The sequence below is a fragment of the Passer montanus genome, unplaced genomic scaffold, assembly GCF_014805655.1.
Source record: "Passer montanus isolate IOZ18808 unplaced genomic scaffold, ASM1480565v1 scaffold18, whole genome shotgun sequence".
NCBI lineage: Eukaryota > Metazoa > Chordata > Aves > Passeriformes > Passeridae > Passer > Passer montanus.
Window position 1 is genome coordinate 16,422,016 of NW_024365381.1, and position 23,066 is coordinate 16,445,081.

At 49.8% G+C, this 23,066-nt stretch overlaps 1 protein-coding gene across 1 annotated transcript; it reads left to right on the forward strand.

Annotated features, from left to right (window-relative positions):
• Nucleotides 1–1,605: 1,605 nt before the first annotated feature.
• On the forward strand, nucleotides 1,606–23,066 carry VSX2 (visual system homeobox 2). Its single transcript, XM_039705459.1, has 5 exons — nucleotides 1,606–2,044; nucleotides 3,207–3,291; nucleotides 6,085–6,208; nucleotides 21,372–21,552; nucleotides 22,520–23,066. The coding sequence occupies exons 1-5, from the start codon at nucleotides 1,606–1,608 to the stop codon at nucleotides 22,849–22,851; spliced, it is 1,161 nt and encodes a 386-aa protein (XP_039561393.1). The 3' UTR covers nucleotides 22,852–23,066.

The window sequence follows — 23,066 nt, forward strand, 5'->3', positions numbered from 1 at the left end:
TGAGAAGCAGCCCCCATGCACACCCACACCCTCTGTGAGCTCTGGGCAGTTCTTTAGGCAGAAGAACAGTGTGCACCTCCTCACACTGATGCTGGTACCAAACAAAGGCAGTTACAACATTTCAGAGGGCTTAAGACCTTCAGAGCCATTTGGCTCCCAGCTTCCTGTGTCTTAGAAAGCAGCTGGCCACCCCAGGGCCCTGGCAGTCTTCATTCACTTCTTCTGAACCATTTCCATCTCTGTGGAGATACGAGTTTCTTTAAAATAATGGTTGGGAGTATGACCACCTTGCTGCTCCAACATGAGACAGTCTCAGCAGTCCTGCCATCACAGTGGAGGTGCCCTTGGTTTGCTCAGGGAAGGCATGATTTTCAGTATCTGCAGCAGCCCCAATTCTTTGGCTGGCCAAGACTCTAAATCAGGATTTCCCAAGTATGCAGGACATGGCCTTTGGGCAGTCCAGAACACTTGTGGCCATCCTGGACAGATACCACATATTTCAGAGACGGTCCCTGCCCTTGTTTCACCATGCACCTGGCACTGGACTGCCTTCTCCAGAGACCAGGAGGACAGGTTTCCCCTGGGACGGGTTCCCCTTCATGGGAAGACTGGAGCCCTTTAGCCTGATGAACCACCCCAGAGGCCTGCAAAATGGAGAAGAGAAGCAATAGGGAGCTGCTTCTCCTTGAAGCTGAGGCAGAAGATGGGTTTTTCATGCTGATGTGGAGCTGCAGCCCAGCCCCAGTTTGGTGTCCTGCTGGTTAGTGTCCCCATGAGCAGGCTGTAGGAGCTGTGCTGCGGGCTGTTGAGCGCTGTCGCAGGACATGCGCTGGTGGAGCGCTTGCCTCGGCTTGAGAGAACAGGGGAAGTCTTATGGTTTCTCTTAGTTTAGTGTCTTTGAGGTAATGCTGGCAGGGATGAGTGTGTGGTGTCTTGCCCACAGATGATAAAAGGCAAGTTAACAAGAAACTGTGTGGTTCAGAAACCCTGCTCATGAGTATGGGTGTCCATGGAGTCCAACCGTTTCACTTCCTCTGATGGCACACTTCTGCAACGTGCAAACCTTCCAACTCAGTATTTTTAAGGGACATTGCTCAGTTTTAATTCTTAGCTTACCTACATGGGCCCTAATTTCTGTTCTGACCTCTTATCTCAGAATATCGGATGAGCAAGAAAGCCAGAGAGCCCGTGGTTTCCCTACACGTAAGCCTTGCGCATCTCTCCTCCAAGGCCGGTGCCCCACGCCGTGCGTGTTTATGAAAGCAGGGATGCCTCCATCCATCCTTCCCTCCCTCCCTTCCTAACCCCACCTCCCCAGCACGGCTGGAGGCGAGCGGGGCCGGGGCCTGCGGGGCCGGGCCGGCCCTCCCTAGCGCAGGGGCGGGCGGCAGCCCCAGTCCGCGGCGGGCACCGGCCCCAGCCCGCCGAGCAGCGGCCCCGCCGCCGCCGGTGCCGGCTTTTTGGCATCCCTAATCGCGGCTGGCCCCTGTGATTGGCTGCGCGGCTCTGACCCCGCTCGGGCTCCCGGCTGGGCGGATAAAAGGGGCCTGAGCCGGGGGCTCCCAGGCATTCCCGGAGCGGGCACCAGGGACCGCTGGCCGCAGCATGACGGGCAAAGCGGGCGCGGCGCTGGCCCCCAGCCTGCCCGGCAAGCCCAAGCCCGACGGCGCGGCCGCCGCCCCCGCCGCCCCGCCACTGCCTCCGCCGCCCCCCGCTGCTGGGGTCAAGTCCAACTCTGGGCCCACCCCTCCCCGCTGCACCGGCTTCGGCATCCAGGAGATCCTGGGCTTGAACAAGGAGCCGCCGTCGCACCCTCGGGCCGCCCTGGACTCTCTGCCCGCCGGGCACCTGCTGGCGGCCCGCTCCGTCCTCAGTCCCGCCGGGGTGGGCGGCGTGGGCATGGGGCTGCTGGGGGCCAGCGGCATCCCCGGCTTTTACACCCAGCCCACCTTCCTAGAGGTGCTCTCCGACCCCCAGAGCGTCCACCTGCAGCCGCTGGCCCGGGCCCCCGGGCAGCTGGACAGCAGCCAGACGGCCAGCTCAGGTAGGCACGGCCCCGGCCCCCGGGACCCGCTGCGCCCCGCCAGCACCGCCGCCCGCAGCCAGCCGCCGCCCGCACCCCGTGTCCCGGCGGGAGGCCCCTTGCTCGGCGGTGGAAGGGAGATTTCGTTTCGATCCCGAGAATGAGGAGAAGGGCGGGCGGGACCATATTTTTCCCCGTCCGGGACTGCGGCCGCGGTCTGATGGCGTGGCCCCGGGCGCCCGGCCTAGGGATGCGCAGAGCCCCGTCGGAGCGGCCCCCGCGACCCCGTGTTGCCGGATAATTAGGGGGTTTTCGGCATCCTTTGCCTAGACGGCAGCAGCCTCCCATAACTCTGCCTGCAGGCCCCGTTCCACGGCCGCTTCGGGTCCCTCAGAGCGGCCGGCAGCAGCGCCGGACCCGGGCTCCGGGGGCAATTCCCGGCCTCTCTCCGGCAGCGGCGCCCGTCCCGGGCCGTGCCCGCCGCCCCCGCCGCCGGGCAGCACGGGCCCGGGCCCGGGCCGGTGGCGCAGCGCCGCGGGCAGCACTGGCACCGGGGCGCGCATCGAAATACGGGGAAATACGGATCCGTGCCCCGGTTGCTCCTTCGGGGCAAAGGCAGAGGCGTCCTGCCCTCAACACCCCCGGGCCGTGGCATCCCTGGGGAGCCGGGGGCGGCGGAAGGCAGCAGCTCCTCCCGGGGCTGGTTTTTTCTGGTAGCTCCATAAACCTCAATTTCTGCCTCCTCGCTCCGGTGTTTCTGGGGCGCAGTTCGGGATCCCCGGGCTGGGCAGGCGGTCGCGGTTGCCCGGCCGCGGAGCGGGGGTTGCAGCTTTCCCGTTTCCTGCGCTTTGGTTGAGCTCGCCGGGCTCTGCGTTTTAGCAGCGAGGCAGCAGCAGCCTCAACAAACGACTCCGGCGGAGAGAGGCGAGAGCTAGAGCCCGGTCCCGGCCCGCAGCCTTCCCTGGCTGGGGCGCATCGCCCCGAGCTGCCCGGCCCGCAGCGGGAGCGGCGCTGGTGCCGCGCTGCAGGGAGCAGCCGGCGTCGGGCCCCGTCCGCCGCGCCGCCGCAACGAAATCTCCGGCCCGAGCCGGCGGAGGGAGCGGGGCCGCGGGCCTGGCCCTACCCGGCAGGACTCTGGCGGGGAGCGAGCCCCAGCCCACAGCCGCTGCCTGTCTTTCCGCAGATTCCGAGGATGTCTCCTCCAGCGACCGAAAAATGTCCAAATCCTCCCTAAATCAGAGCAAGAAACGAAAGAAGAGGCGGCACAGGTAAGACAGCGGCGGCCACCCCGCCCGCGCCTCAGTCCCCGGGGAAGCGGCCACCGGCGAGCCCTGCCCGCCCCGCGGGGACGGCCCGCTCCGGCCTGGAGCGAAACATTCCTCCGGCACCGGCCGCCCGAGCGCCCCGGCGGCTTCTCCAGCGCGTCCTTGCCTTTATTCTTTCTCCCCGTCCAAAATAAATCGGATATAGGGACGTGCCGATGGGGAGTGGGGGATTCGACCAGAGGTGTCATTTTATTGAATTTTTTCTGGTTGCGGATCCAGGTATCCCGGGTCGCAATCTGTGCAGCCCATGTGCTGCGGTGGAATGCCGATCATCAGTGTTTGGAAGGGAAAATCATCAAACTGTCAGAAATAATAAAAGCCGTTTTCAGCTCCACATACAGCAATCTTAATATTGGCTGTCAGGAAGACAGAATTTCTATCAATAATTTAAATATTTTATTACTTAGAAATAAATATTTTGCTAATAGATTAAATAATTGGGAATCAGAGACAGCCTGCAAAGAAGCTGAAGAAGCTGGGAAAATGTTTAAGGAAACGAAGATCCACTTTGGGATTTGGTTTCCTACGAGCACGGTCAGGGTAATAGACTTTGCCTGACTTCTCCCACAGTTAAAATGGAGTTGGTTTGTTTGCGCTTTATAACTGAAACGAAAAATCCCGTGCTGGGTTCTGGCATTGCTGTGGCCAGAGCGCCAGGACAAAGAAAGGCCAAACACCATCCAGGGTGATTTAGGAATAATTAAATCAATCCTGCCACGATGCAGGAAAGGTGGATTAAAAGACGCTCCAGTGAAAGCTTAGCAGGATGCGGGGTGGAAGGAGACTGACTATCCCGGGAGGCATCCTGCTATGTGTGCAACAGGAGGCTCGGTCTGGAGGGCTGCTTTCCAAAGCCGGACCCCTCCCCAGGCAAATGTTCTCAGTTTGGGCGCTCTGGAGTAAGTACGAGTTCATTTCCTTTGCACCCCAGGCGGGGCTGGGTGGTAACAGCTGGGACTGGTATACAGGTCCCGATCTGGATGAGAGATAGGAAACGAAATTCAGATTTGTTTTGTTTTCAGTTCTAGACAGAAACAGACCTGCAACATTTGTCCGTGGTTGAATATTCTGTTGTAAACAGTTAAGATCTCTAATTGTACCAAGGAAGGGCTGGAAGATGACTGGCCAATAGCCCGCAAATAGCTGCAGGATGGAAACACCAAAAGGGGTTGTGAACTGCAAAAGGGACGGGGACTACCCGGGCATGAGCTAAAACGGGGAAACTTCAGCTGAATGTCAGCGAAACCCTCCCGCCCGTGAGCCTGGACAGGCTCCCGTGCTCTTGTGGGAGGAAGATGGAGGGGAATGCTTGAAATCTAAACTGGATCAAAATTGAAATAATTTTTCCTGTGGTCGCAGAGAGAGAAAATACACGATTCGGTGTGCCTCTGCTGTCCCCAGAGTTCACAGATTTGTTATAGTTGAAGAAAAACTGTTTGAAAAGAGAATGGATTTAAGAGTGAATTTAAAGAAGGGTCTGATTGCAGGCAGGTCCCTTGCATTTGCATCCTGCTTTTGTTAGTATTATTATCGATCTGGTGGAATCCTTTTCATTTTGAATAGCAGAGGATGTTTCTGATATTTTGTGTTTATGCTCTCTGGAAATGAAAGGCTTTTCTGAAATTTGGGTGTATTTTAGAAAAAGACTCTATTTCCTCTTTCCTTCTGGGAGATACATGGTTTTTAGTTGATGGTAAATTTACACATTTACTTTGCACAAGGGCTGCAGTTCGTTGTTGGGTTGAGGATTGTTTTATTTTGGTTTGGTTTTTTGGTAGAGGTTTTTTGTTTGATTTGGCTTTTTGGTTGATTTTTTTGTTTTGTTTTTGTTTTGGTTCGGGTTTTTTGTTTGTTTGTTGGTTGGGGTTTTTTTTTGCCATTGCAGTATTTTTAGCTTTTATCAAAAATTGCGCTTTCTGTACTGGAGGAGTTGAAAGGTGGGAGTTTTAACCCTCAGGGAGTGGAAGTGGTCCGAGACTTCTCATCCATCTGCTAGGGAAAGGCTTTCATCTGTCTCGGCTTTCCAGCTGCTGATTTTTCAATTTGGTTGTCCCAAACTGAGAAGCGGCTGCGTGGAGGCAGGTTGGGCTGCTGCCTGCCCAGGGCGGTCCAGGAGGATTTCTAAAGGATAATGGGCTAATGCAAACTGGCAGGGAGCAGCTAACGAGATACTGGAGTGGAAGCAGCCCGGGTAAAGGCAGAGGAAGGGAGCTGGTCCTGGCTCTCATGGGGAAGAACTGGTGAAAAGTGGTGGGTTAGGGTGGAGAAAATATTTGGAGAATTTGTCCCAAGACTGAGACTCAAGGTGAAGGATTATTTTCTCTTGGAGATTGAAGAGGCTAAGGAGCAGCAGCTGGGAAAGGGCTCAGCACCTCTCCAGACGGGGTGCTGAGCAGATGCTGCCTGCTCTCGGTGTGCTGATCCTCACAGGAGGCGGCAGAGCCCGAGATCAGCTGCCAGCACTGCGGGTGCTTGCTGCTGGGGAGGCACTGTCTCCAGAGGCAAGTCCCTGAAAGGGAAGGTGATTTGTAACTGTTAAAAATGCTGTCTTCTGGCATTTTCTGGTTCTCCCTTCACCCTGGCACTTGACCTTTTGTGCACAGAAGCAGAGGAGGTGGGGAAAAGCTACGTATTAGCCAGTCACCCAGGTTTCAATGTCTTCAGTGTCCATTTCTCTGACTCTTCATCATCTTTGCTGCTTCTTGTGTTTTGATCAAAGAGTTTTACTCCCCTCAGGACAATCTTCACATCCTATCAACTGGAAGAGCTGGAAAAAGCCTTCAATGAGGCCCACTATCCTGACGTATATGCTAGAGAGATGTTGGCCATGAAAACAGAGTTGCCAGAAGACAGGATACAGGTAATCATATCTCTTGGACCCCCTTATTGTTCTGCTCTCAGCCATGTTCATCCCTCCATGAAGAAAAGGCAGCAGCATGGGAAAGCTGACATTTTTCTGAATAAACTTCCCCAGGCTGTCCACTCTCCTGCTTTTGATGGCAGGCAGATCAGATATTCTTGGCAGATTTGTATTTGGTGTTTGTATGTGGACGTGTGCTGTGCATGGTGTGTGGTACCAGTGATTTTGGGGGTGTGTAACAGGGGGGATCTGAATTCAGAGAAGGACAACAGGCACTCAAAAAAAGACAGTGTTTCAAGGTCTTGGTAAAAGCAAGAAGAGAGCTTCCCAGAGACCACATCTGGGTAGGCATTGCTGAAGGGAAAGAGCTCATCTCTGCTCCTTTGGCCACAGAAGGATGCACAGGGATGGCGTGGGCAGCTAGTACAGCTGTGGGTGGGATGCAGTGTGGGAATGATGGGTGAGTCCCAGCAAGATGTTTGTACCGCATCTGCACTTTGACTGTATTTGCCTCCTCAAGTGACATTTCCCTGAAAGTTTCTGGGGATAACTCTTTTTTTTTTTTTTGTTAATCTGTTAAATTTTATTAACAGCTTTTAACATTAAGGTTTGAGCTTCATGTCAGTCCTGTCATGCTACTGTGAGGAGGTAGAACAAGGGGGTGTGGAATACCACTGCTGTGTGGTGAATCCTCCAGCAGGAAGGAGCAGCCTGAGCTGCAGGGCTGGGCCAGGACCAGCCTTTGGCATGCATTACAGCCAGAAAGCTGGAGAAGACTTAAGAGCTGCTTTTTCCAGTGTGGGAGGCACACTGGACAGAGTTAAGGTGATGTTCACAAGGGTGGGCTGCAGCAGCTTCTTTTGCCTTGCTTTACTCCATGGTTTACTCTCATCAGGTTTCTACACAAGGCACAGGATTGTAATGGCCAAGCCTTGAGCAGGTGGAGTTCTGATCTGGCTGGAAGTTAACCTGTCCTGGTTCTCCACACAGTGGCAGTGGCTGGCCTCTGTGACTGGTGCACAGCAGTTTCTACAAGACATGTTGTCCTATGTGCCATGTGGTATTGGGAAGGTCCTGATTTCCCTGGTTCCTCCTTCTGCTCATCCCTCATGCATGCCCAGCACCCACCAAGCTGTGTCTTGAGCTTCTGCTCTTTCCTTGCTGAAGAGATGGCCCAGGAAGCTGCTCCCTTGTGGGTTTGGAATGTAGCTCAGAGGGCACTTAGCAGGATAACACCGATGCTGGAAGCTGCTGAGGTATGACCCCATGCAGGGACAGGAAGATCCTCCAAAACAAAAGTGTAGCCTTTTTTCCCTCTGTCCTGAGCCTTCCTCACCACCCTTATCCTTGTGCTCAATCAAAAATTCCATTTTTATAAAAGCAGTTCATGCTTCTTATCCCATTGACCTGGCAGGACTCCTGCTGATCCAACAGCTTGTAGATTACCTGTGTGCTAACAGGATTTCCACCAGTCTTCAGAAATAATGGCCCACCATCTCAAATCCTACCTGATGCACTAGGATTTTGCTCTGAGAAACAAACCCTGATGCTTTGCCTTTAGGAGGAGTGAAATGGAGGATGGTCACTTCTCCACTTGTGATCCTGCAGGACATCAGGTCAAGAGAGGAGGGATTGTTGGGAGTTTATTGTTGTCCACAGCCACAGTTTTGTTCTGGGCTGGAAAGAAGATCCTTTGATTTCCCATAAAAGACCTTTCCAAGGAAGAGGTTCATCTAGTGGCACAGTGTATGTGGAATTCCTGAGGCCCCATTTCTCTGGCCAGAGCTGAGAGCATTCACTCTGTGTGAGGTGGAGTGAGATGTGGCAGACAGCGTAGAGCTGACACAGCTTGTAAGGCTTCAGCACCTGGAACACCCTTCTAGTGCTGAGTGTTTTAACTGATTTGGAATGAAATAGCAGGTAAATATCTTGGCTGTCACTGACTGGTCTGCCCTGTAATTCTGCAGCTGGCTAATGAACAACTGCTTACTCTTCCTGTATTGCAGCTTTTAAACCCAGGAGGGCTCCTTACTGTGACCCCTCTGCTCTGAGATCAGGTTAGACTTGGGCAGCAGAAGCACCCCAATGCATGGCTGTTCTGAACACCAGGTGTAACTAATGGCATGTGTATTCCAGAAAAAAGGGATTGTGAATAACAGTTTTGCTGATGATGAAAGAGGAAATAATGAGAAACAGCAGAATTTCTGCAGCATCTGTTGAGCACCTTGCCAGGGTAGCATCAGGCTGACATAGGAGTCCTGAGCACCACTGCTCTTTCCAATAGGTCAGCAATCCATTGTCCCTTACCACACATTCCATGAAATCTCCTTGTCCATATTTCTTGTGTGTGACAAGCCATGGCAAGGTGATTCCCAACTCTGATCATACTTCTTGATATTTTACCTTGTATTCCTTTTCAACTTTGTGCCTTTTTGTTATGAGCCTAATTCTTTCCCCTTGGCTATAAAGTTCATGCTCTTTAAATAAATACAAGATATTTCTTCTCCTGGCTGTCACTTTTAGTTTTCATCATTGCTTAAGTAAGTTGCAAAGATCTTTCCTTAAATCATCCTTCATAAATCAGATGCTCATCTCTTAATCATGTGGTTGTTCTTACATGAAGCCCATCCTGTCTGTCAGCCTTCCTGGAGATAAGGGACCCCATGCCTACAGCTGCATGCTGGGTGTGTCCACACCAGTTCAGCTGGACTTGTGGTCCTTTGCAGAAGTAGTCTTGGATTAGCACTGGTCTGATTGCTTCCTTATTTATTTCCATTTATCTAATTCAATCACTTCAAACTTCTTTTAGACAGATTTTATTTTATGCTCAGGATTTTCCCTTCTGTGTTCTGGGTTTCATATGGAATTTTGTTAACTTTGGCTGACAAGCATCAAACAGCCCTACCAGCTCTGACAGTGGCAAGAGGTGGGTGCTACACAGGGCAGCTATCCAGTGATACTGTGCACTTTGTCAGTCTCCTGGGATTTTGAATACATGTAAATGTCTTAATATCCTGTGGCAAGAAGTTCTGCAGCAGAACTGCCTGAGTGCAGCAGATCTTGCTTTGAATCTCTCACCGTCATTTAATGCCCCTTGGAAGAGACAGCTTACAATGAATCTGCACTCCCATCTTCATAATATTTATAATTTCACATCACATTTTTTTCGTTGCATGAGTTTCCAGCTGCCTGAGGGAGCTCTATAGTTTTGCATTTCCATTGTAGCTTGTGGTTCCTCTCATCTTTCAGCAATGCTCTCTCCCTCCTGTAGGTCATTAATGAAAGTGTTTTCTAATATTGTTGTGAGCATCACATGTTGGGACTTCTGCAGCATTTCATGTGGTTTCCCACTGGATCCTCACCTAAGACTGATATCTGCCCCTTATTTTCATTCATGGAATTATTTCTCAGGAGGTATTAGTCAAAGAGAAAGTAAATCACCTATGAAATTTGATGTGAAAGTGAAATTCAAAGAGGGCAATTGAAAGAATGATATATAGGAACTGTTTGCAGATAAAGCCTTCAGCAGAACACTACAAATAGCCATCAGAGACCAAGAAAGTTACTGGTTTAAGAGAACATTGAGTCCAGGAAAAAAATATTCAAGCCCTCCATTTAAAGAGGATATGAAAGTGAATTTTTTTTCCCAAGGCAGACACACACTCTGTGTCTTACTCCCACACTGAGCTGGCTGCTTCTGGAAGGAAAACGAGCATCCTCCCATTGGGCAGCATGGGGAAATAATTTTTTATAATAGTGAGATACTATGCACAAGTCACATCAGATGTCACTGTGGCCATTTTGCAAGATACTTGAAAAAGACCACATTAATCAATGTATTTGAAAGAATATTCGTAGGACTTGAAGTGCCAGTATTGGAATAAACCCAGACTGTTCTGTAAAATCCAAGAGAGGTAAGTAGATTCCTGTACTTCCTGGGAAGTAGATCCTTTATAAACATTATGAAGTATTAAAAATGTCCTGAGGCAGACAAATACTGCGACATCTGACTTAAACTTCTCTTTCTCATAACAAATCTCTTAAGTGTAACATGTAGATTTTAGATTGAATTTATTAATACATAACAGTTCCAAAATTTAAACTGAGTAGTTACAATATGAAAGTTCAGTAACAGTTTGGTTTGGGGATTATTGAATTGATTGTGTATGTTTGTCCTTAAAGTATGTTTCCTACTGATCAAACAAATTGATTAATCAGTATTTCAAAAAAATAAGATCCTGACTGCTATTGTAGGGACATTAGAGTCACCTTTTAAGGGAAGTAATCAATTAAAAAAGGTAATAAAACTGCTAAAAAATTGTCAGTTCTTGTTGTTAAAAGATTGCATGGTAATCTTTTATTGGATTATTGGATGACAATTTTTGGGACAAATAAAATTGCTTACATAAGCAAAAGGAATCCCAAGAAGAGGCTGGCACTGAGTGCAGAGTGGGGATTGTCTGTGCATCCAGCAAGCTTTGTCAGGCAGCTAAGAGGCCAATTTTGGCTAAAAACAAAACAAGGTCAATTAAATCTCTAATTGAAAAAGTCTTGGTTTAGCTATCAGATTAGCACATTTCGGTATCACTGGGAAGCCCTTTAGGAGTTGAACAGGGGTGGAGGAATCAGGAGGAATAATCATTGAGAGGGAAGCAAGTACCAAGAGTATTTTGCAAGGACAGAGGCTTACCTTCCTTCAGTTTTGCAAAAAGGTTCTCTGTTTAGGGATGAACATAATCTGCCTGAGGAACCTGTACTGCACTGAGCGTGAGCTCAGGAGGGAACCCACTGAGTCCCCTCAAAAACATGATAGAAAGCATGAAGGAAAAATTAGTTGTATTCAGCTTTAGCAGCCGTGGCTTCTCCCTGTCCTGCCAGATTTTCCTGCCTGTTGCAGAGTGCTGAGGTATAGTCTGAATCCCACGGTGTGAGTATGGAATGCTGTGACTGCTCCATGCAGCCAGTGACCTTTCCTGAATGTGTGCCTGGAGTGGCCTCCAGAGCATTACTCAGTGCTGCAGAAAGTGGTGCTTGTGGATTTTCTAAGCTTATCACTATTACTCTAAGAAGTGAGGACCTGTCTGCTTTTGTTAAAATGCTGGGTGACTCTCACACACAGAACAGAGCAAGGCCAGCCTGAGGCACACTGTGGGTTCCTCTGTGCAGCACATTCACAGGGACCACGTAGCTGGAAGGAAACTGCCACAGTGGTTAGGGCTGTTGGAGGTAGATTACCAAGGTGAAGGACCAGCCAAAAGTGTTGCTGTTGTGTGAGCCAACCATTTCAAAATATATAAGTTTTAAGAGCCCTGCAAGCTGTTAATCGTGAAATGGAGTTGAGCAGCTAGTGCTGGCTACCTTTGCCAATAATTCGTGAGCACTGGGGCAAGCCATCACTCTGTGATACCAGATAAGTGTCATAAACTTCCCCTATGCTTCTAGAAATGTAGAAAGTATACAAGTGAGAGTAATAAAACTAATCAAACTTAGTGGCTTACTGAGAATATTATTATGAGTTTTTCTCATGGCATATGGTGCATCTCTGCCTCCATGTCTTTAATTGGTATGTTAGGAGTTCATCCACTTTTCTGCCTCTTCAATAACATGCTTGTTTAGTTGATCTAAATTCATATTCATTTCCATTTTTCAATTAAGAGTTGTTTAATTTGGCCCTTTCTCTAATGGATTGTTTTCATTACCCTTTATCTATGGCCTGTTTTCAGCCCATGTGCTAGAACTTCGTTTACAAGTTAATTACCAGAGCTGCAAACAGAGGGGCTGGGTGATGGGCAAGAGCAGGGGCCCAGGCAAGCCTTTCCAAAGGGATCCTTGTCTGAAAAGTCTTACACTACATGCTTTTGGACAGAGAAAGAAAATGTGGTAGGAGAAAAGAAGGAAAATGGAGGGCTGGGAATGACACTTTAGTTTAATGAAGTGGGGGCTCTCCTGCTTGTTGCTAGACCATGCAGATTGCCTGCTTATCTTGTGGGATTTTACCCTGCTACAGCTGGGGCTGCTAGGTGCACTTTTAAAAGGTCTTTTTGGTGGAGAGGTGAAGGTATAGAGTTATGAATATTTTCTTTACCCAGGTACTGCTTTATCCCTCTATGTTCAGTCCCTGGGTTGCTTTAGCCACTGATCAATTTTCTAAATTTAACAGAAAAACAAATAAAAGCAAACTTGCATCTTCTTGCCTTCTGCTCTGTTCTTGCAAGATGTTTATGGCTGTCCCAGGATAAGGGACTGGGAATTTGATGTGCTTCTCCACAGAACTGGGAGGAAAACAGGGCCCTTTACAGTGACTCTGCTTGTTCTCTCCATGGTTTGGAGACACTGTCAGCAAGGATCTGACACCTTCAACACTGAGTCACACGAATTCCCTGTGAGAGGAAAGACAGGCGGGCAACAAAACATGGTGAAGCCCATTTCTCTGGAGGGCCTTGGTAAAGGCTTTCCCCATCATCTCCAAGAGAATCAGGAACGGCTCTGCAGCCATGATGCCAGGCTGTGACAGCTCTTCCCTGCACTCATCCTCCCATTTTCTTAAACAACAGAGGTTTAAGGCTAACACTTCTCTGAGTTAGCTTGGGCTTGCAGTTCCTCAGTCACTTTAGCTCTTCTGGAAATACTATCCTGAATCCCTGTGCTGGGAACACTTGTGTTCACTTCTCCACTTAATGATGAACTTTCTTTTCTCTCTTCTGATACCACTACAGTTTTTAATATCTGATTTTTAAAAATAATTGGTCATCCCAGCAATTTCAGTAGTTAATTCCTCTCCAGCCTTATGACACCTGGCAGAGGGAACAGCTGATGGTTGCGTTCATGTTTTCCTTTAATGACCCTTTATTACAAAGTTTTCCTCCTTTCCTGGCTTTGAATAGAGATTTTTCTAACAGTTCAATAACACAGGCACTTTAGACACTCAGTTAATTTACTCTCCCCTTTATTTCTTAATGGATCTATTTCTCTCTGTAGTGTTTTTCTTTTACCCTGATAGATCTCAAGTCTTCTGATTCTTCTCTGGAAGCACAAACCTGCTCTCCTTTTCATTGCCCTTCTCTGTGGGTGTTCTGTGAGCCAGGTTTTGCCCAGGCACTGCAGAGCAGTCCAGTCCTCAGCAGACATACCAAGAACCTCAATCTCCATGTGCATGAGATTGGCAAGTCCTTCTGTGAAGCAGAAAAGAGGAACTGAGCTGTGAAACAAACTGTTTCTACAGTATCTTACAACAAAGATGCCTTCCAGAGTGTGCTTTATTGGAGGCTGTGACAAAGCATTAGGTGCTCTTCTGTCTACCCTGACTGCTACTGTCCTGGGAGCAGCAGTGACATGTTCAGTTTAGGACCTGCCTGGCGTGAGAATTACATTTGCTCCCTACTTTCTCTCTCAGCAGGTATCTGGTAGGCTCCCAAATGTCTGAGCAAAGGCAGAGCTGAAACTATGGCTGCCACATAGTTATTAGAGGTTTCAGCTGTAGCTTTCTCTTCAAAATTGTAGCAGGGGAATGCAAGCCAAGCATTGCTTGTAGTGGTAGCCTTTCTGTGAGTTATAGAAATGCTCATGCCATGCATGTTGCACACTCATAAACACAGGGGTATGTCCCTTCCTTGAGCTAGAAGTAGCCTAGTGACTGACTCGTGCCTGGCTGCTGTAGCTGGCCTGCTCAATGTGGATAAGCATCCTGTGCTCTTCAGGCAGGCAGCACAGGCAGGCTGCCCACCCCTGCCTCTGGGCAGCTCTGCCTCACCTGCAGCTTTGGGATCCACGTGGCAAAATACTTTCTCGCTGTGCTACCCCTTCCTTTCTAAAGACACTGCTCGGCTAATCCAGAGGGAGGGCTGAACTGTGAGTGTCATTGAGAAAAACAAATTCTTGGAAGGATCTAGCCATCCCATCCATGTGAACATGCATGACAAATACCTGTGCCAGACACTGCTCACAGCCAGATGTGCCAGTGATGTCCATTCCAAGACAACTTGCTTTATGTCCACCACATCTTTCTAATATCTCTGGGTCCCTTCACAGTGTCCCAAGTCAGAGTGCCCCATCACTGTCACTACAACTGCCATTTGTTATTTCACTGGATCAGCTTCTTCAGCTTACATGATGACCATGACTGAGATCAAGGCTCAGTGTCCAAGTGGCAGCTAAGGGAGGGTCCTGGCCTGAGATACCTGGGACTGTGCTGGCGAGCTCAGGTGTGCTGTCCTGTGCGAGCAGCGCTCCGGGCCAGCCTGCGTGTCACCAGCTCTGCAGTCACACCATCAGCTGTGCTGTGCCCGAGCTGGTGGTGTCAGCCACAGCTGTCAGCAGCAGCCAGTGCCTGGAGAATCAGTTCTCTGCAGCTGGAAGATGTCATGTGAAAACCCCTGGGGTTGTGAATTGCCCAAAGAAGGTTAAGGGTACACAGAGCTGAGGAACAAGTAGAGCCAGGAGCAGACAGGTAGGAGCAGTGTGCTGAAGGCCCACCCAAGCTGGTGCATGGAAACTGATTACATCTTACAGCATTTTATAAAATGTCATGTTTGCATAGATATCTTCTGGCTAATGCTTCCACGCTTCAAGGGTGCAGTGCATTGGTAAGCGTGTACTGTACCCCTTGGGGACTTTGCAGACTGTCCCCATGCATGTAAGGCTTGAGCCTTATCTCAGGGAGCACTGGGCACCAGTAGTACTGCAGGCACCACCTCTTGCTGGTGCACAGCCTCTGGGGCCTATGTTTTTTTCTGGAGAGGGTCAGAGAGCACCTGTGCCCTTTGCCCAGTGTCTGCTGAAGAAGGGCAGGGCACCAGGGAGCTGATGCTGGCATGCAGGGGGCAGTCCAGAGCCCAGGCAGTGCTCCACAGCCTCAGAGCAATGCTGGCATCCCATGCTCTGATTTCATGGCATTCAAAGGCATTGTGAAGGGGATGTGACATTTCTCCTCTGACTGTCCTGACTCACCTTCTCTAGCATGAAAGTGATAATGTGGTGTGCCCCTGCATGACTACAGAGTGCATTACTTACAGATGTTTATGAAGATCTATGATATGGTTTCCTCTGTGCTAGAGGACCTGCAGAGCAGTGTTAGTGGGGGAAAAGAAGGCAAAATCAAATAATTCAGGCAGGATAGCAGCTTGGATAATGGAGTCAGGTACTGTGATCACCTAAAGGATGGATGTGCACTATCACTGTTTGTGACAATGACAGATGTCTCCCTGGGTTCCTGTGGATTAGGATGATGACTACACTCTTGTCAGCTTTCTTGTGACTGTCATGCATCTATGGCCCTGATGTTTTTCTTGTTTTTCACTCAGCATGTTAGGAAAAGAGGGGTTTGGGTGTTGATCTGCCAGGTCCCAGTATATGGGAGCCTATTCTGTAGTGCCAGCTAAGCCACAGGTCAGTGGGAATCACAGTGTGGCCACGGTGAAGTCAATGTCTCAGAGATGCATTTGCTGTGCAGATGTGATGCACACACAGGCTGAGTGTGTGCTGACCCACTGATCTCACTGTACTGACCCTGCACATTGTGTGCACTCTTGTTTTCCTTTGGGGAAGATGGGATCCCTGCAGCAAATAAAGCTCTTTGCTTTTGAAAGGCTACAGGAAGTGAAAAAAACGTGTTGCTACATGAGACCAGGTGAAAACCCCAAATTTACCAAGGGGACACAGTTTAAGACATGTTTCCTAGTGAAGAGGGATTTTATAGGTTTGGTGCATAAGTCAGATAAACTGTAACAAATGTTATTCTTGGCCCATGTAGTGCTTTTAAGAGCAGGATTCAGAGACAGGACTAGCCCACAGGACTGGTGGCATGGTAGCATCATGTGCATTTTTGCTGGGTGCCCATGAAGCCCATATTCAATGAGAGCCCTGTTACTCTTCTAGCTTAGAGGAGACCCAAGCATGATGCACCACCGTGTCCTCACCCAAGAGGGATGAGTGCTGTCTCACAGCTCATCTTGTGTCCCTGGTTGGACCTGTTAGCCAAGTGAGCCGGACACAACTCCAGCTTTTATCAGGAAGGGAGCTTGCTATGCTGTGTACAGGAATAGCCCTTCCTAAAGTGAGTTCAGCAAGCTCTTTCCCAGTGTTTAGCAAGAAGAGGGATGATGAGTCCTTTGATCAGCCATGCAGCCCATGTGCACCTTTACTGCTCTCATTTAACTTCATAACCACTTTACACCAGCCATAGAAAGTGATGTACCATAAACACAACCAATAACTTTGACGTTACATTTGAAAAGACAGCAATAAACTGTTTCCAGGCTTACACAAGTGGTGCCGTCTCCACCAGCAGTCGGGAAGCTTTTCTGTAGTGATTGCTAAAGCAGAGGGATTTGAGGAAGCCCCAGGGCACAGGCAGACCTCACGCTCTCATGGCAGTCCATTATACAGCCCCAGTACTCGTGGGTATGGGTGGGGACATGCTCCAAGCAAGATATGAGGCCACTCTTTGCAGTGTCCACATCTTCAGATTGAACTCAGCCAGGGCTACAGGTCCTGTCTGACATGAGGATGAGGACATCACTGTTTTATCGGAGGAGGTTTTCATTCTGAGCACTATCATTGTTTAGTCTTGGGTTGGAGAGGGAGGAGGTAGAAAGGGAGAGGTGTATTTGTCAGGAGAAACTGGGTACTGAGATAGCAGCAGGGGCCTGGATGTGGAGGGCAGCTGGAGGTGTTGGCTCGGCCCCCCAGAGTGCTTCAAGGGGGGAAGTGGCAGAGAGAGAGCACCCACCTGCCTGTCCCTGTGCTGGGGACACGGCCGCAGCGTGGCTCGGGGCTCTCGGGATTCTGCCCCCTGCTTCAGGGGCTGCTCTGCCAACAGCTGTGCCCAGCTGCTCCTGCAGCCCGGCAGAGGCAGGCGCTGGAGTGTCCGTGTCCGTGTGTCCGTGTCCGTGTGTCCGCGGGTCCATCTGCCTGCGGCCCTCTAGCGGACACTCAGCTCGCGCTGCTCGGGGCTGGCACCGGCTGGGGCTCCAGGAACCTCGCTCCTTGAAATGCCCTGTTGGAATGCCGTACCAAAGGCAGCACGAGAGAATTGCTGAAGCAAAATCGCACAATTATCAAGCCTGTAATTTTCCTTTAATAGATGAGGAATGCTTGGGCAGGGAAAATATATATATTTTTATATTAATAAGAAAAAAAATTCCAATGTAAATTTTCCTGTCTTTTTACCCTAGCTTGGAAAGTAGCTGCCAAGAAAATGAGTGTAACCAGTGGAAAATTTCAGGTTGAAAAAAACCAGAAAAAATACATAGGAACACCACAGATGTTTTAAAATATCCCTTCCCTAATTCAGATTTCTGAATTATGGCTAACCTCAGGGAGATTTCTCTCTTCAGCAGACAATGTTTCAGACACTGATTTGGTAAACAAACTAATATGATGAATGTGGATAACAAGGATGTGTCAAGTCTTATGTCCCCTTGCAAAATGAGAGATTTCTCCTCCTACAATTTGCTCTTCTACACCATCAATAATCTGAAGAAGTATCAGTTGTCATTTGTGATTCAGAGGAGGAAATTGTTGAGATTATCCTTGCCAGTCTTGACTCCAAAATTCCCACTCCAAAACCCTATAGTCAAGTACAGAGTGCCTGAACTTTTATTGCTTTGGGCAGTGGGCACTGGAGGTGAGTATTAGGTGATGGTTAAAGTTAGAAATATTCCCACTTTTTGCAATACTGCAAGACAAACCTGTCCCCTTTTCTCTGTTGTCCGTTTTTGGAGAATAGGCTTCCTGGAGCAAGCTTACCAGATTTCACAAAGGGTGTTTGTGTGAAAATAGAGGTGTGAAACTTTTTGGGGTGCAACACATTGGTCCAAAAGACACCTCTGCACATCACGTCATGACAACTTTGCACAAACATGCTTCAGTCTAAAATTAATCAGGTTTCACCACTGCCCAGGAGATGTGGAAGCAGAAGCACAGTCTTTACACCATACCCTGGGCTGTGCAACAGAGAACCGGATGAAAACAAGTGAGAAGAAGGTGCAGGATCCAGAGCAACATCAGTAAAGCATTTCACAAAGCTGAGCCAATCCCTGGGTGGGAAGGGGAAAGAGGAAACATGGACAAACTTAGACATTGTCTGAAGCAGACCAAATCTTTCGGAGTCAGAGGAAGCTGTAGAGTAGATATCTCCAAGCAAGGACATTAAACAGCCAAAGAACACCAAAACCACAAGAGATGTGTAAGGTGAGTAAAGTGTAAGGGGGAAACCCTCTCCTGGAAAAGTGAGGTGCCAATAATAAATAACTGCATATTTGGATATTGTGACTGATGTATCAACACAGCTGAAAATAGCTCTGAGTTACTAAAATCACCGTGCAATTCAGCTCAGAATCAAGGCATGTGAAAATTTTGATAACACTTTGATACATTTGAAGAAATCACTGAGAGCTTCTCGTAAATGAAAGCCCCACTGATGGAGCCATCTGAATGAGGACAAAATCATGAAAACAGGACATGGGACAATCCTGCTGATTTGAAATGGCATGAGGGCTGCCAGTGCCATGCTGCAGCTCGTCACTCAATGCTCCTCACAATGAACTTGTGACAGAGATGCTTGATTGGGATCTGATCCCAGCAATACACAGTACTGAGCACCATTGGATTCACTTCATTTCATGCTCCAGATGAAGAAATGGTTCCTACTATTAAAGTCTTCCTGATTTCCGTTCTGCTAAACATTCTGGGATTTCAAACTTTCATTTTTCCTAATCAAAACAAGGAGGAAATTCCCATCAAATGACAAAAATTGGTTTTGGAAATCTCAGAATGATCTTACTGAGATGTTGATGCAATTTTGATTTTCTCATTTGGCTTTAAAGCATAGATTTTGCATGTCTTAGGCAGCTGAGATTAAAATACGGCATTCAGAAGAAAGTTATAGATAATTTTGATTACACTTCCACTGGCTGGCCACAGTTTTTCCTGTGTGATTGAATCAGCATTTTTTGATTGAAGATTTTCTACCAGCTCTAGTCAAAATTGGGCTGCCAGCTGGCAAAGCTTCTGCTGCCTCCAGTGTTTGTGTAACACCGCCGTGGAAAAGGGGATGCTCCAGGGTAGCAGGCTGAGTGGCACTGGGCAGTGCTGGGGCAGGCTGAGACCCAGCCAGGGAGAAAGAGGAGCATGAGGCAGGCAGGAGTACGATAGGGGCATCAGGGTGGGAGGGAAGAGAAAAGGCAAGTGGTAAAGGCACCAGTAAAGAGGCACCTGCAGCTCTGCACCCTGTGCTCTGGGAATGGGAGGATTGCATGGCCTGGAGTGAGACCCTCTGCCAGCATCCTGCTGGCTGCACAGCCATGCCAACCCATGTTTCACACAGGCATGGAGGAGAGAGCAACGAGAGGAAGCTCTGCATTCCTGAGGGTCTTTGCTTACACCCTGGAGGATTTGCAACCCTTGCAGTGCAGGGGTTACAGGCCGGCAGTATGAAAGTGTAAATCACACTGTTTTTCATGCAGAGGTGACATGTGGTGAGGCAGCCTCCTTCTTTTGCCTGGTAAAATCCTCTCTGACATGCACAGAGTGTCTTCTGCTGGGAGAAGCTGGGATCACAGCCAGTGGGACCATCATCCCCGCCATTCCACAGAGCTGTCTGGGGGAGCAGGCTGGCTGGGCTCCTGGGAATGGCCAACAGTGGCTGTCATCAGTGCTAGCAAGCCACCCATCTGCCTAGCCTGCAGCTCTGTCCCTACCATAAGGTTTCAGTGCTCTGCACAGGTAGAAGAGATGATATTGCCTTGCCACCTGAGACCAGGACATCACTCAGTGGCATCAGTCTCATGGTCCCCATGGCAGAGCTGGGGGACTGGCAGAGACCCCCAGGGCTCCCCACGGCAGCTCGAGCTCCCCTACAGCTACGAGTAGTGGGGACAAGAGAGGGTTAAGCTGTCAGCTCTGTAATGTTAAACAGGTGTCAAAGGCACCTCCATATATCTGCAGATTGAAATCAAATTCTTTGCAGTATAAAAAGATAAATTACCCAGGCGATTCCCGCCTCATCCCACTCATCAGGCCAGCGCCAGACGGCAAGCAATTTTTTTTTTTAATGTGCTAACGACCTAATCAAGCAATCAAGTCGGAGAAGATTGCGGAGTGACCCCGAGCATCCATCTGCCAGCGAGACCCCGACATTCATTTCCATTCTGCCGTGTACTTTCCGGGAAAGGGAGGGAAAAAATAGAAAAGAAAAAAAATCCTAAACAAATTAACACCCAATTTTCTGTGAGTCTAATTAGTTAAATGAGGAGGTGTTTGGGGTGTCCACGGGGAGGGAGGGACTGCCTCTCGGAGAGGGGCCTGGTAACTCCATGGCATTAATTAGCGCAGGTCAATGGCGTGGTTCCCTGGGGACCAGCTGCTTTAATTTCCCGTGATATTTCAGTGCCTGAGGCCCATCGATTCAAACTGAAATTAACTTATTTTTCAATCAGGCCTGGGCTGCCCCTGGGGCTGACTCTTCCTTTGCCTCCTTCTGAATAGACCTCAAGCAATTTTTCATCTAAAGCTGATGCCTCTGCTCGGGGGGAGAAGGGAGGGGAGCCGGGGAGGGAGGAGGGTGAGGGAGACAAGAGGAATGGAAATTGGAGAGAGAGCACTAATAGATTTCTGCGTGTATCACCCCCTCCCTGCCACTGCTGCCTGCCTCCCTGCTCACTGCCCCCCAGGTCACAGCTCAGAGATTATTCTGCCAATTTTCTGAGAAGATGAGGGGTTTTTCAAACTGGGAATTCAGGGCAAAGCGCACAGAGCAGCTTCCCCCTTCTTTCGAGCATCCGCCCCCATCCCAGCCCTCCCTGCAGGCACCGCTGCCTGCAGCCCTGTACTGCTGCTCAGACACACAGCAAATAATAAAAGAAAATCCCAGGCACGAGAGCCAAAAGCCAGTAGAAAAAAGATGTTGCAATGGCAAATTAATTACATCCTGTGGAGAGGGATGGGACCTGCTTTCACACTTGGCCCTCTCCACTGCTTCAAGGCAGGGAGGGAGAGATACCCAATGTCTGTTGCATGGGGGAAGAGGTTGTATTGCCTTTGGGATAAACAACCACCCTTCTGCTTTCATCATGCTGCAGAAGTAAATGCATGTTCCACGTGGGAAGGGGCCTGGCATGCCTTCTCCATGCACAAAACCCATGTCCCTCCTTGTTGCTCGCTCCAGGTTTGGTTCCAGAACCGCCGGGCCAAATGGCGGAAGAGGGAGAAGTGCTGGGGCAGGAGCAGTGTGATGGCTGAGTACGGGCTCTACGGTGCCATGGTGCGTCACTCCATCCCGCTGCCTGAATCCATCCTCAAGTCTGCCAAGGATGGCATCATGGAGTCCTGTGCCCCTTGGCTCCTGGGTAAGAGAGCAGCCAGCTTCATGGGGGATGGCACATGGGCAGAGACAGGGGGATGCAGGCAAGAAATCAGAGTCCTGTTGAAAACAGGTGAGGGGCAGCAGGGCAAGGTCCCTCCATCCTGCCACCCTCGATGCCTCCATCTGACAACAACACTTGTCAATAGGGTTTGACCACTCATCCCAAATTCCTGCTGGACCTTGGATCATGACCTGCAGAATCTGGCTGGGACACCAATTTGCCCACATGCTCAGGCTGGTGCTCACCTCCCCTCCCCATGGCTCAAGCATATTTCAAGACCAGCTCTGGAGCAGGGGCTCCAATCCTTGCCCAAGCCAGGAGGTCATCCCAGTCTCACTCCTCCAGCCCTGTGATGCTGGATGGGGTGCTAGGATTCCCAAATGCTCTGTCTTTGCCCAAGTTTCACTCAGTTTTCTGTGCAGATGTGGAGGTAGCAGCTACCCTGTCACACTCCTGCTCTTTGCTTTACTCTTTCTGAACTTCCAGGCTGGTTCTGCCCCAAAACTAGTATCTGGCATCTTGACAATGGGCTGTCCTGTCCTTCTGTCTGTATGAAATGGAGAGAGGCAAAAGGGTGGTTGTGGTTTGACACAGAAATAGAAATATCCCTCCTAATGAGGGATCTCTCTCCCCAGTCTCAGTGAAGCTCAGGCAGCTATGCTGCTGTCTGAGACCCTCATCTCCATACAGGAACAAGTTAGCTTCAGGTTCACAGAGAGAAATGAAGGGGAGAGTAATTACAGACCTTTGGGACCAGCCACAGTCCACAGATGCTGGGCTGCCCTTGTGCGGGGGCCAGAGCGAGTGGCTCACCATGACTGCTGTGTGAAGCAAGGGTTTCTGCTTTTCCTTAATTCTGGCCTCTCTTTATCTTTGCTGTTTTCAGTTCAAGATGGCTTTCCCATGCCCAGGCGCTTTTCTAAACCCGAATACCAACAATTCTTTTTAGGGATGCACAAAAAGTCTCTGGAGGCAGCGGCTGAGGCGGGGAGGAAGACAGAGGTGGAGCGCCAGGCCCTGCCCAAGCTTGACAAAGGTGACAAAGAAGAAAGGGGTCCTGATCCCAAAACCACCATTTCCCAGGAGGAACTGAGAGAAAACAGCATTGCTGCCCTCAGGGCCAAAGCTCAGGAGCACAGCACCAAAGTCCTGGGGACCATTGCCGGGGACACCCCAGCCCCAGGCAGGAAGGCGGAGACAGGGGAGGAGGCGGCAGTGGCGGAGGACGAGAGACAGACGGAGAAATTGAACTCATCGCAGAAGGAGGAGAAGTTGATCTAGGGGGAACAGAGGTGGCGGAAGCCAGCCCCGACAGACACTGTGTCCTCTGGGGGCCATGTTCCCCCTTGGACTGCCAGGTGTCCCTGGCCACCCCTGCCAGGGAGAGGGGCCCTGGTCTCTGTGTTTGGGGCTGCCTGGCAGGGGTGCCCACTGCCTGCTGCCCTTGAGCATACCCCTGCCCCTCGCTCCTCCACCCCACCAGGCCTTCCTCACCC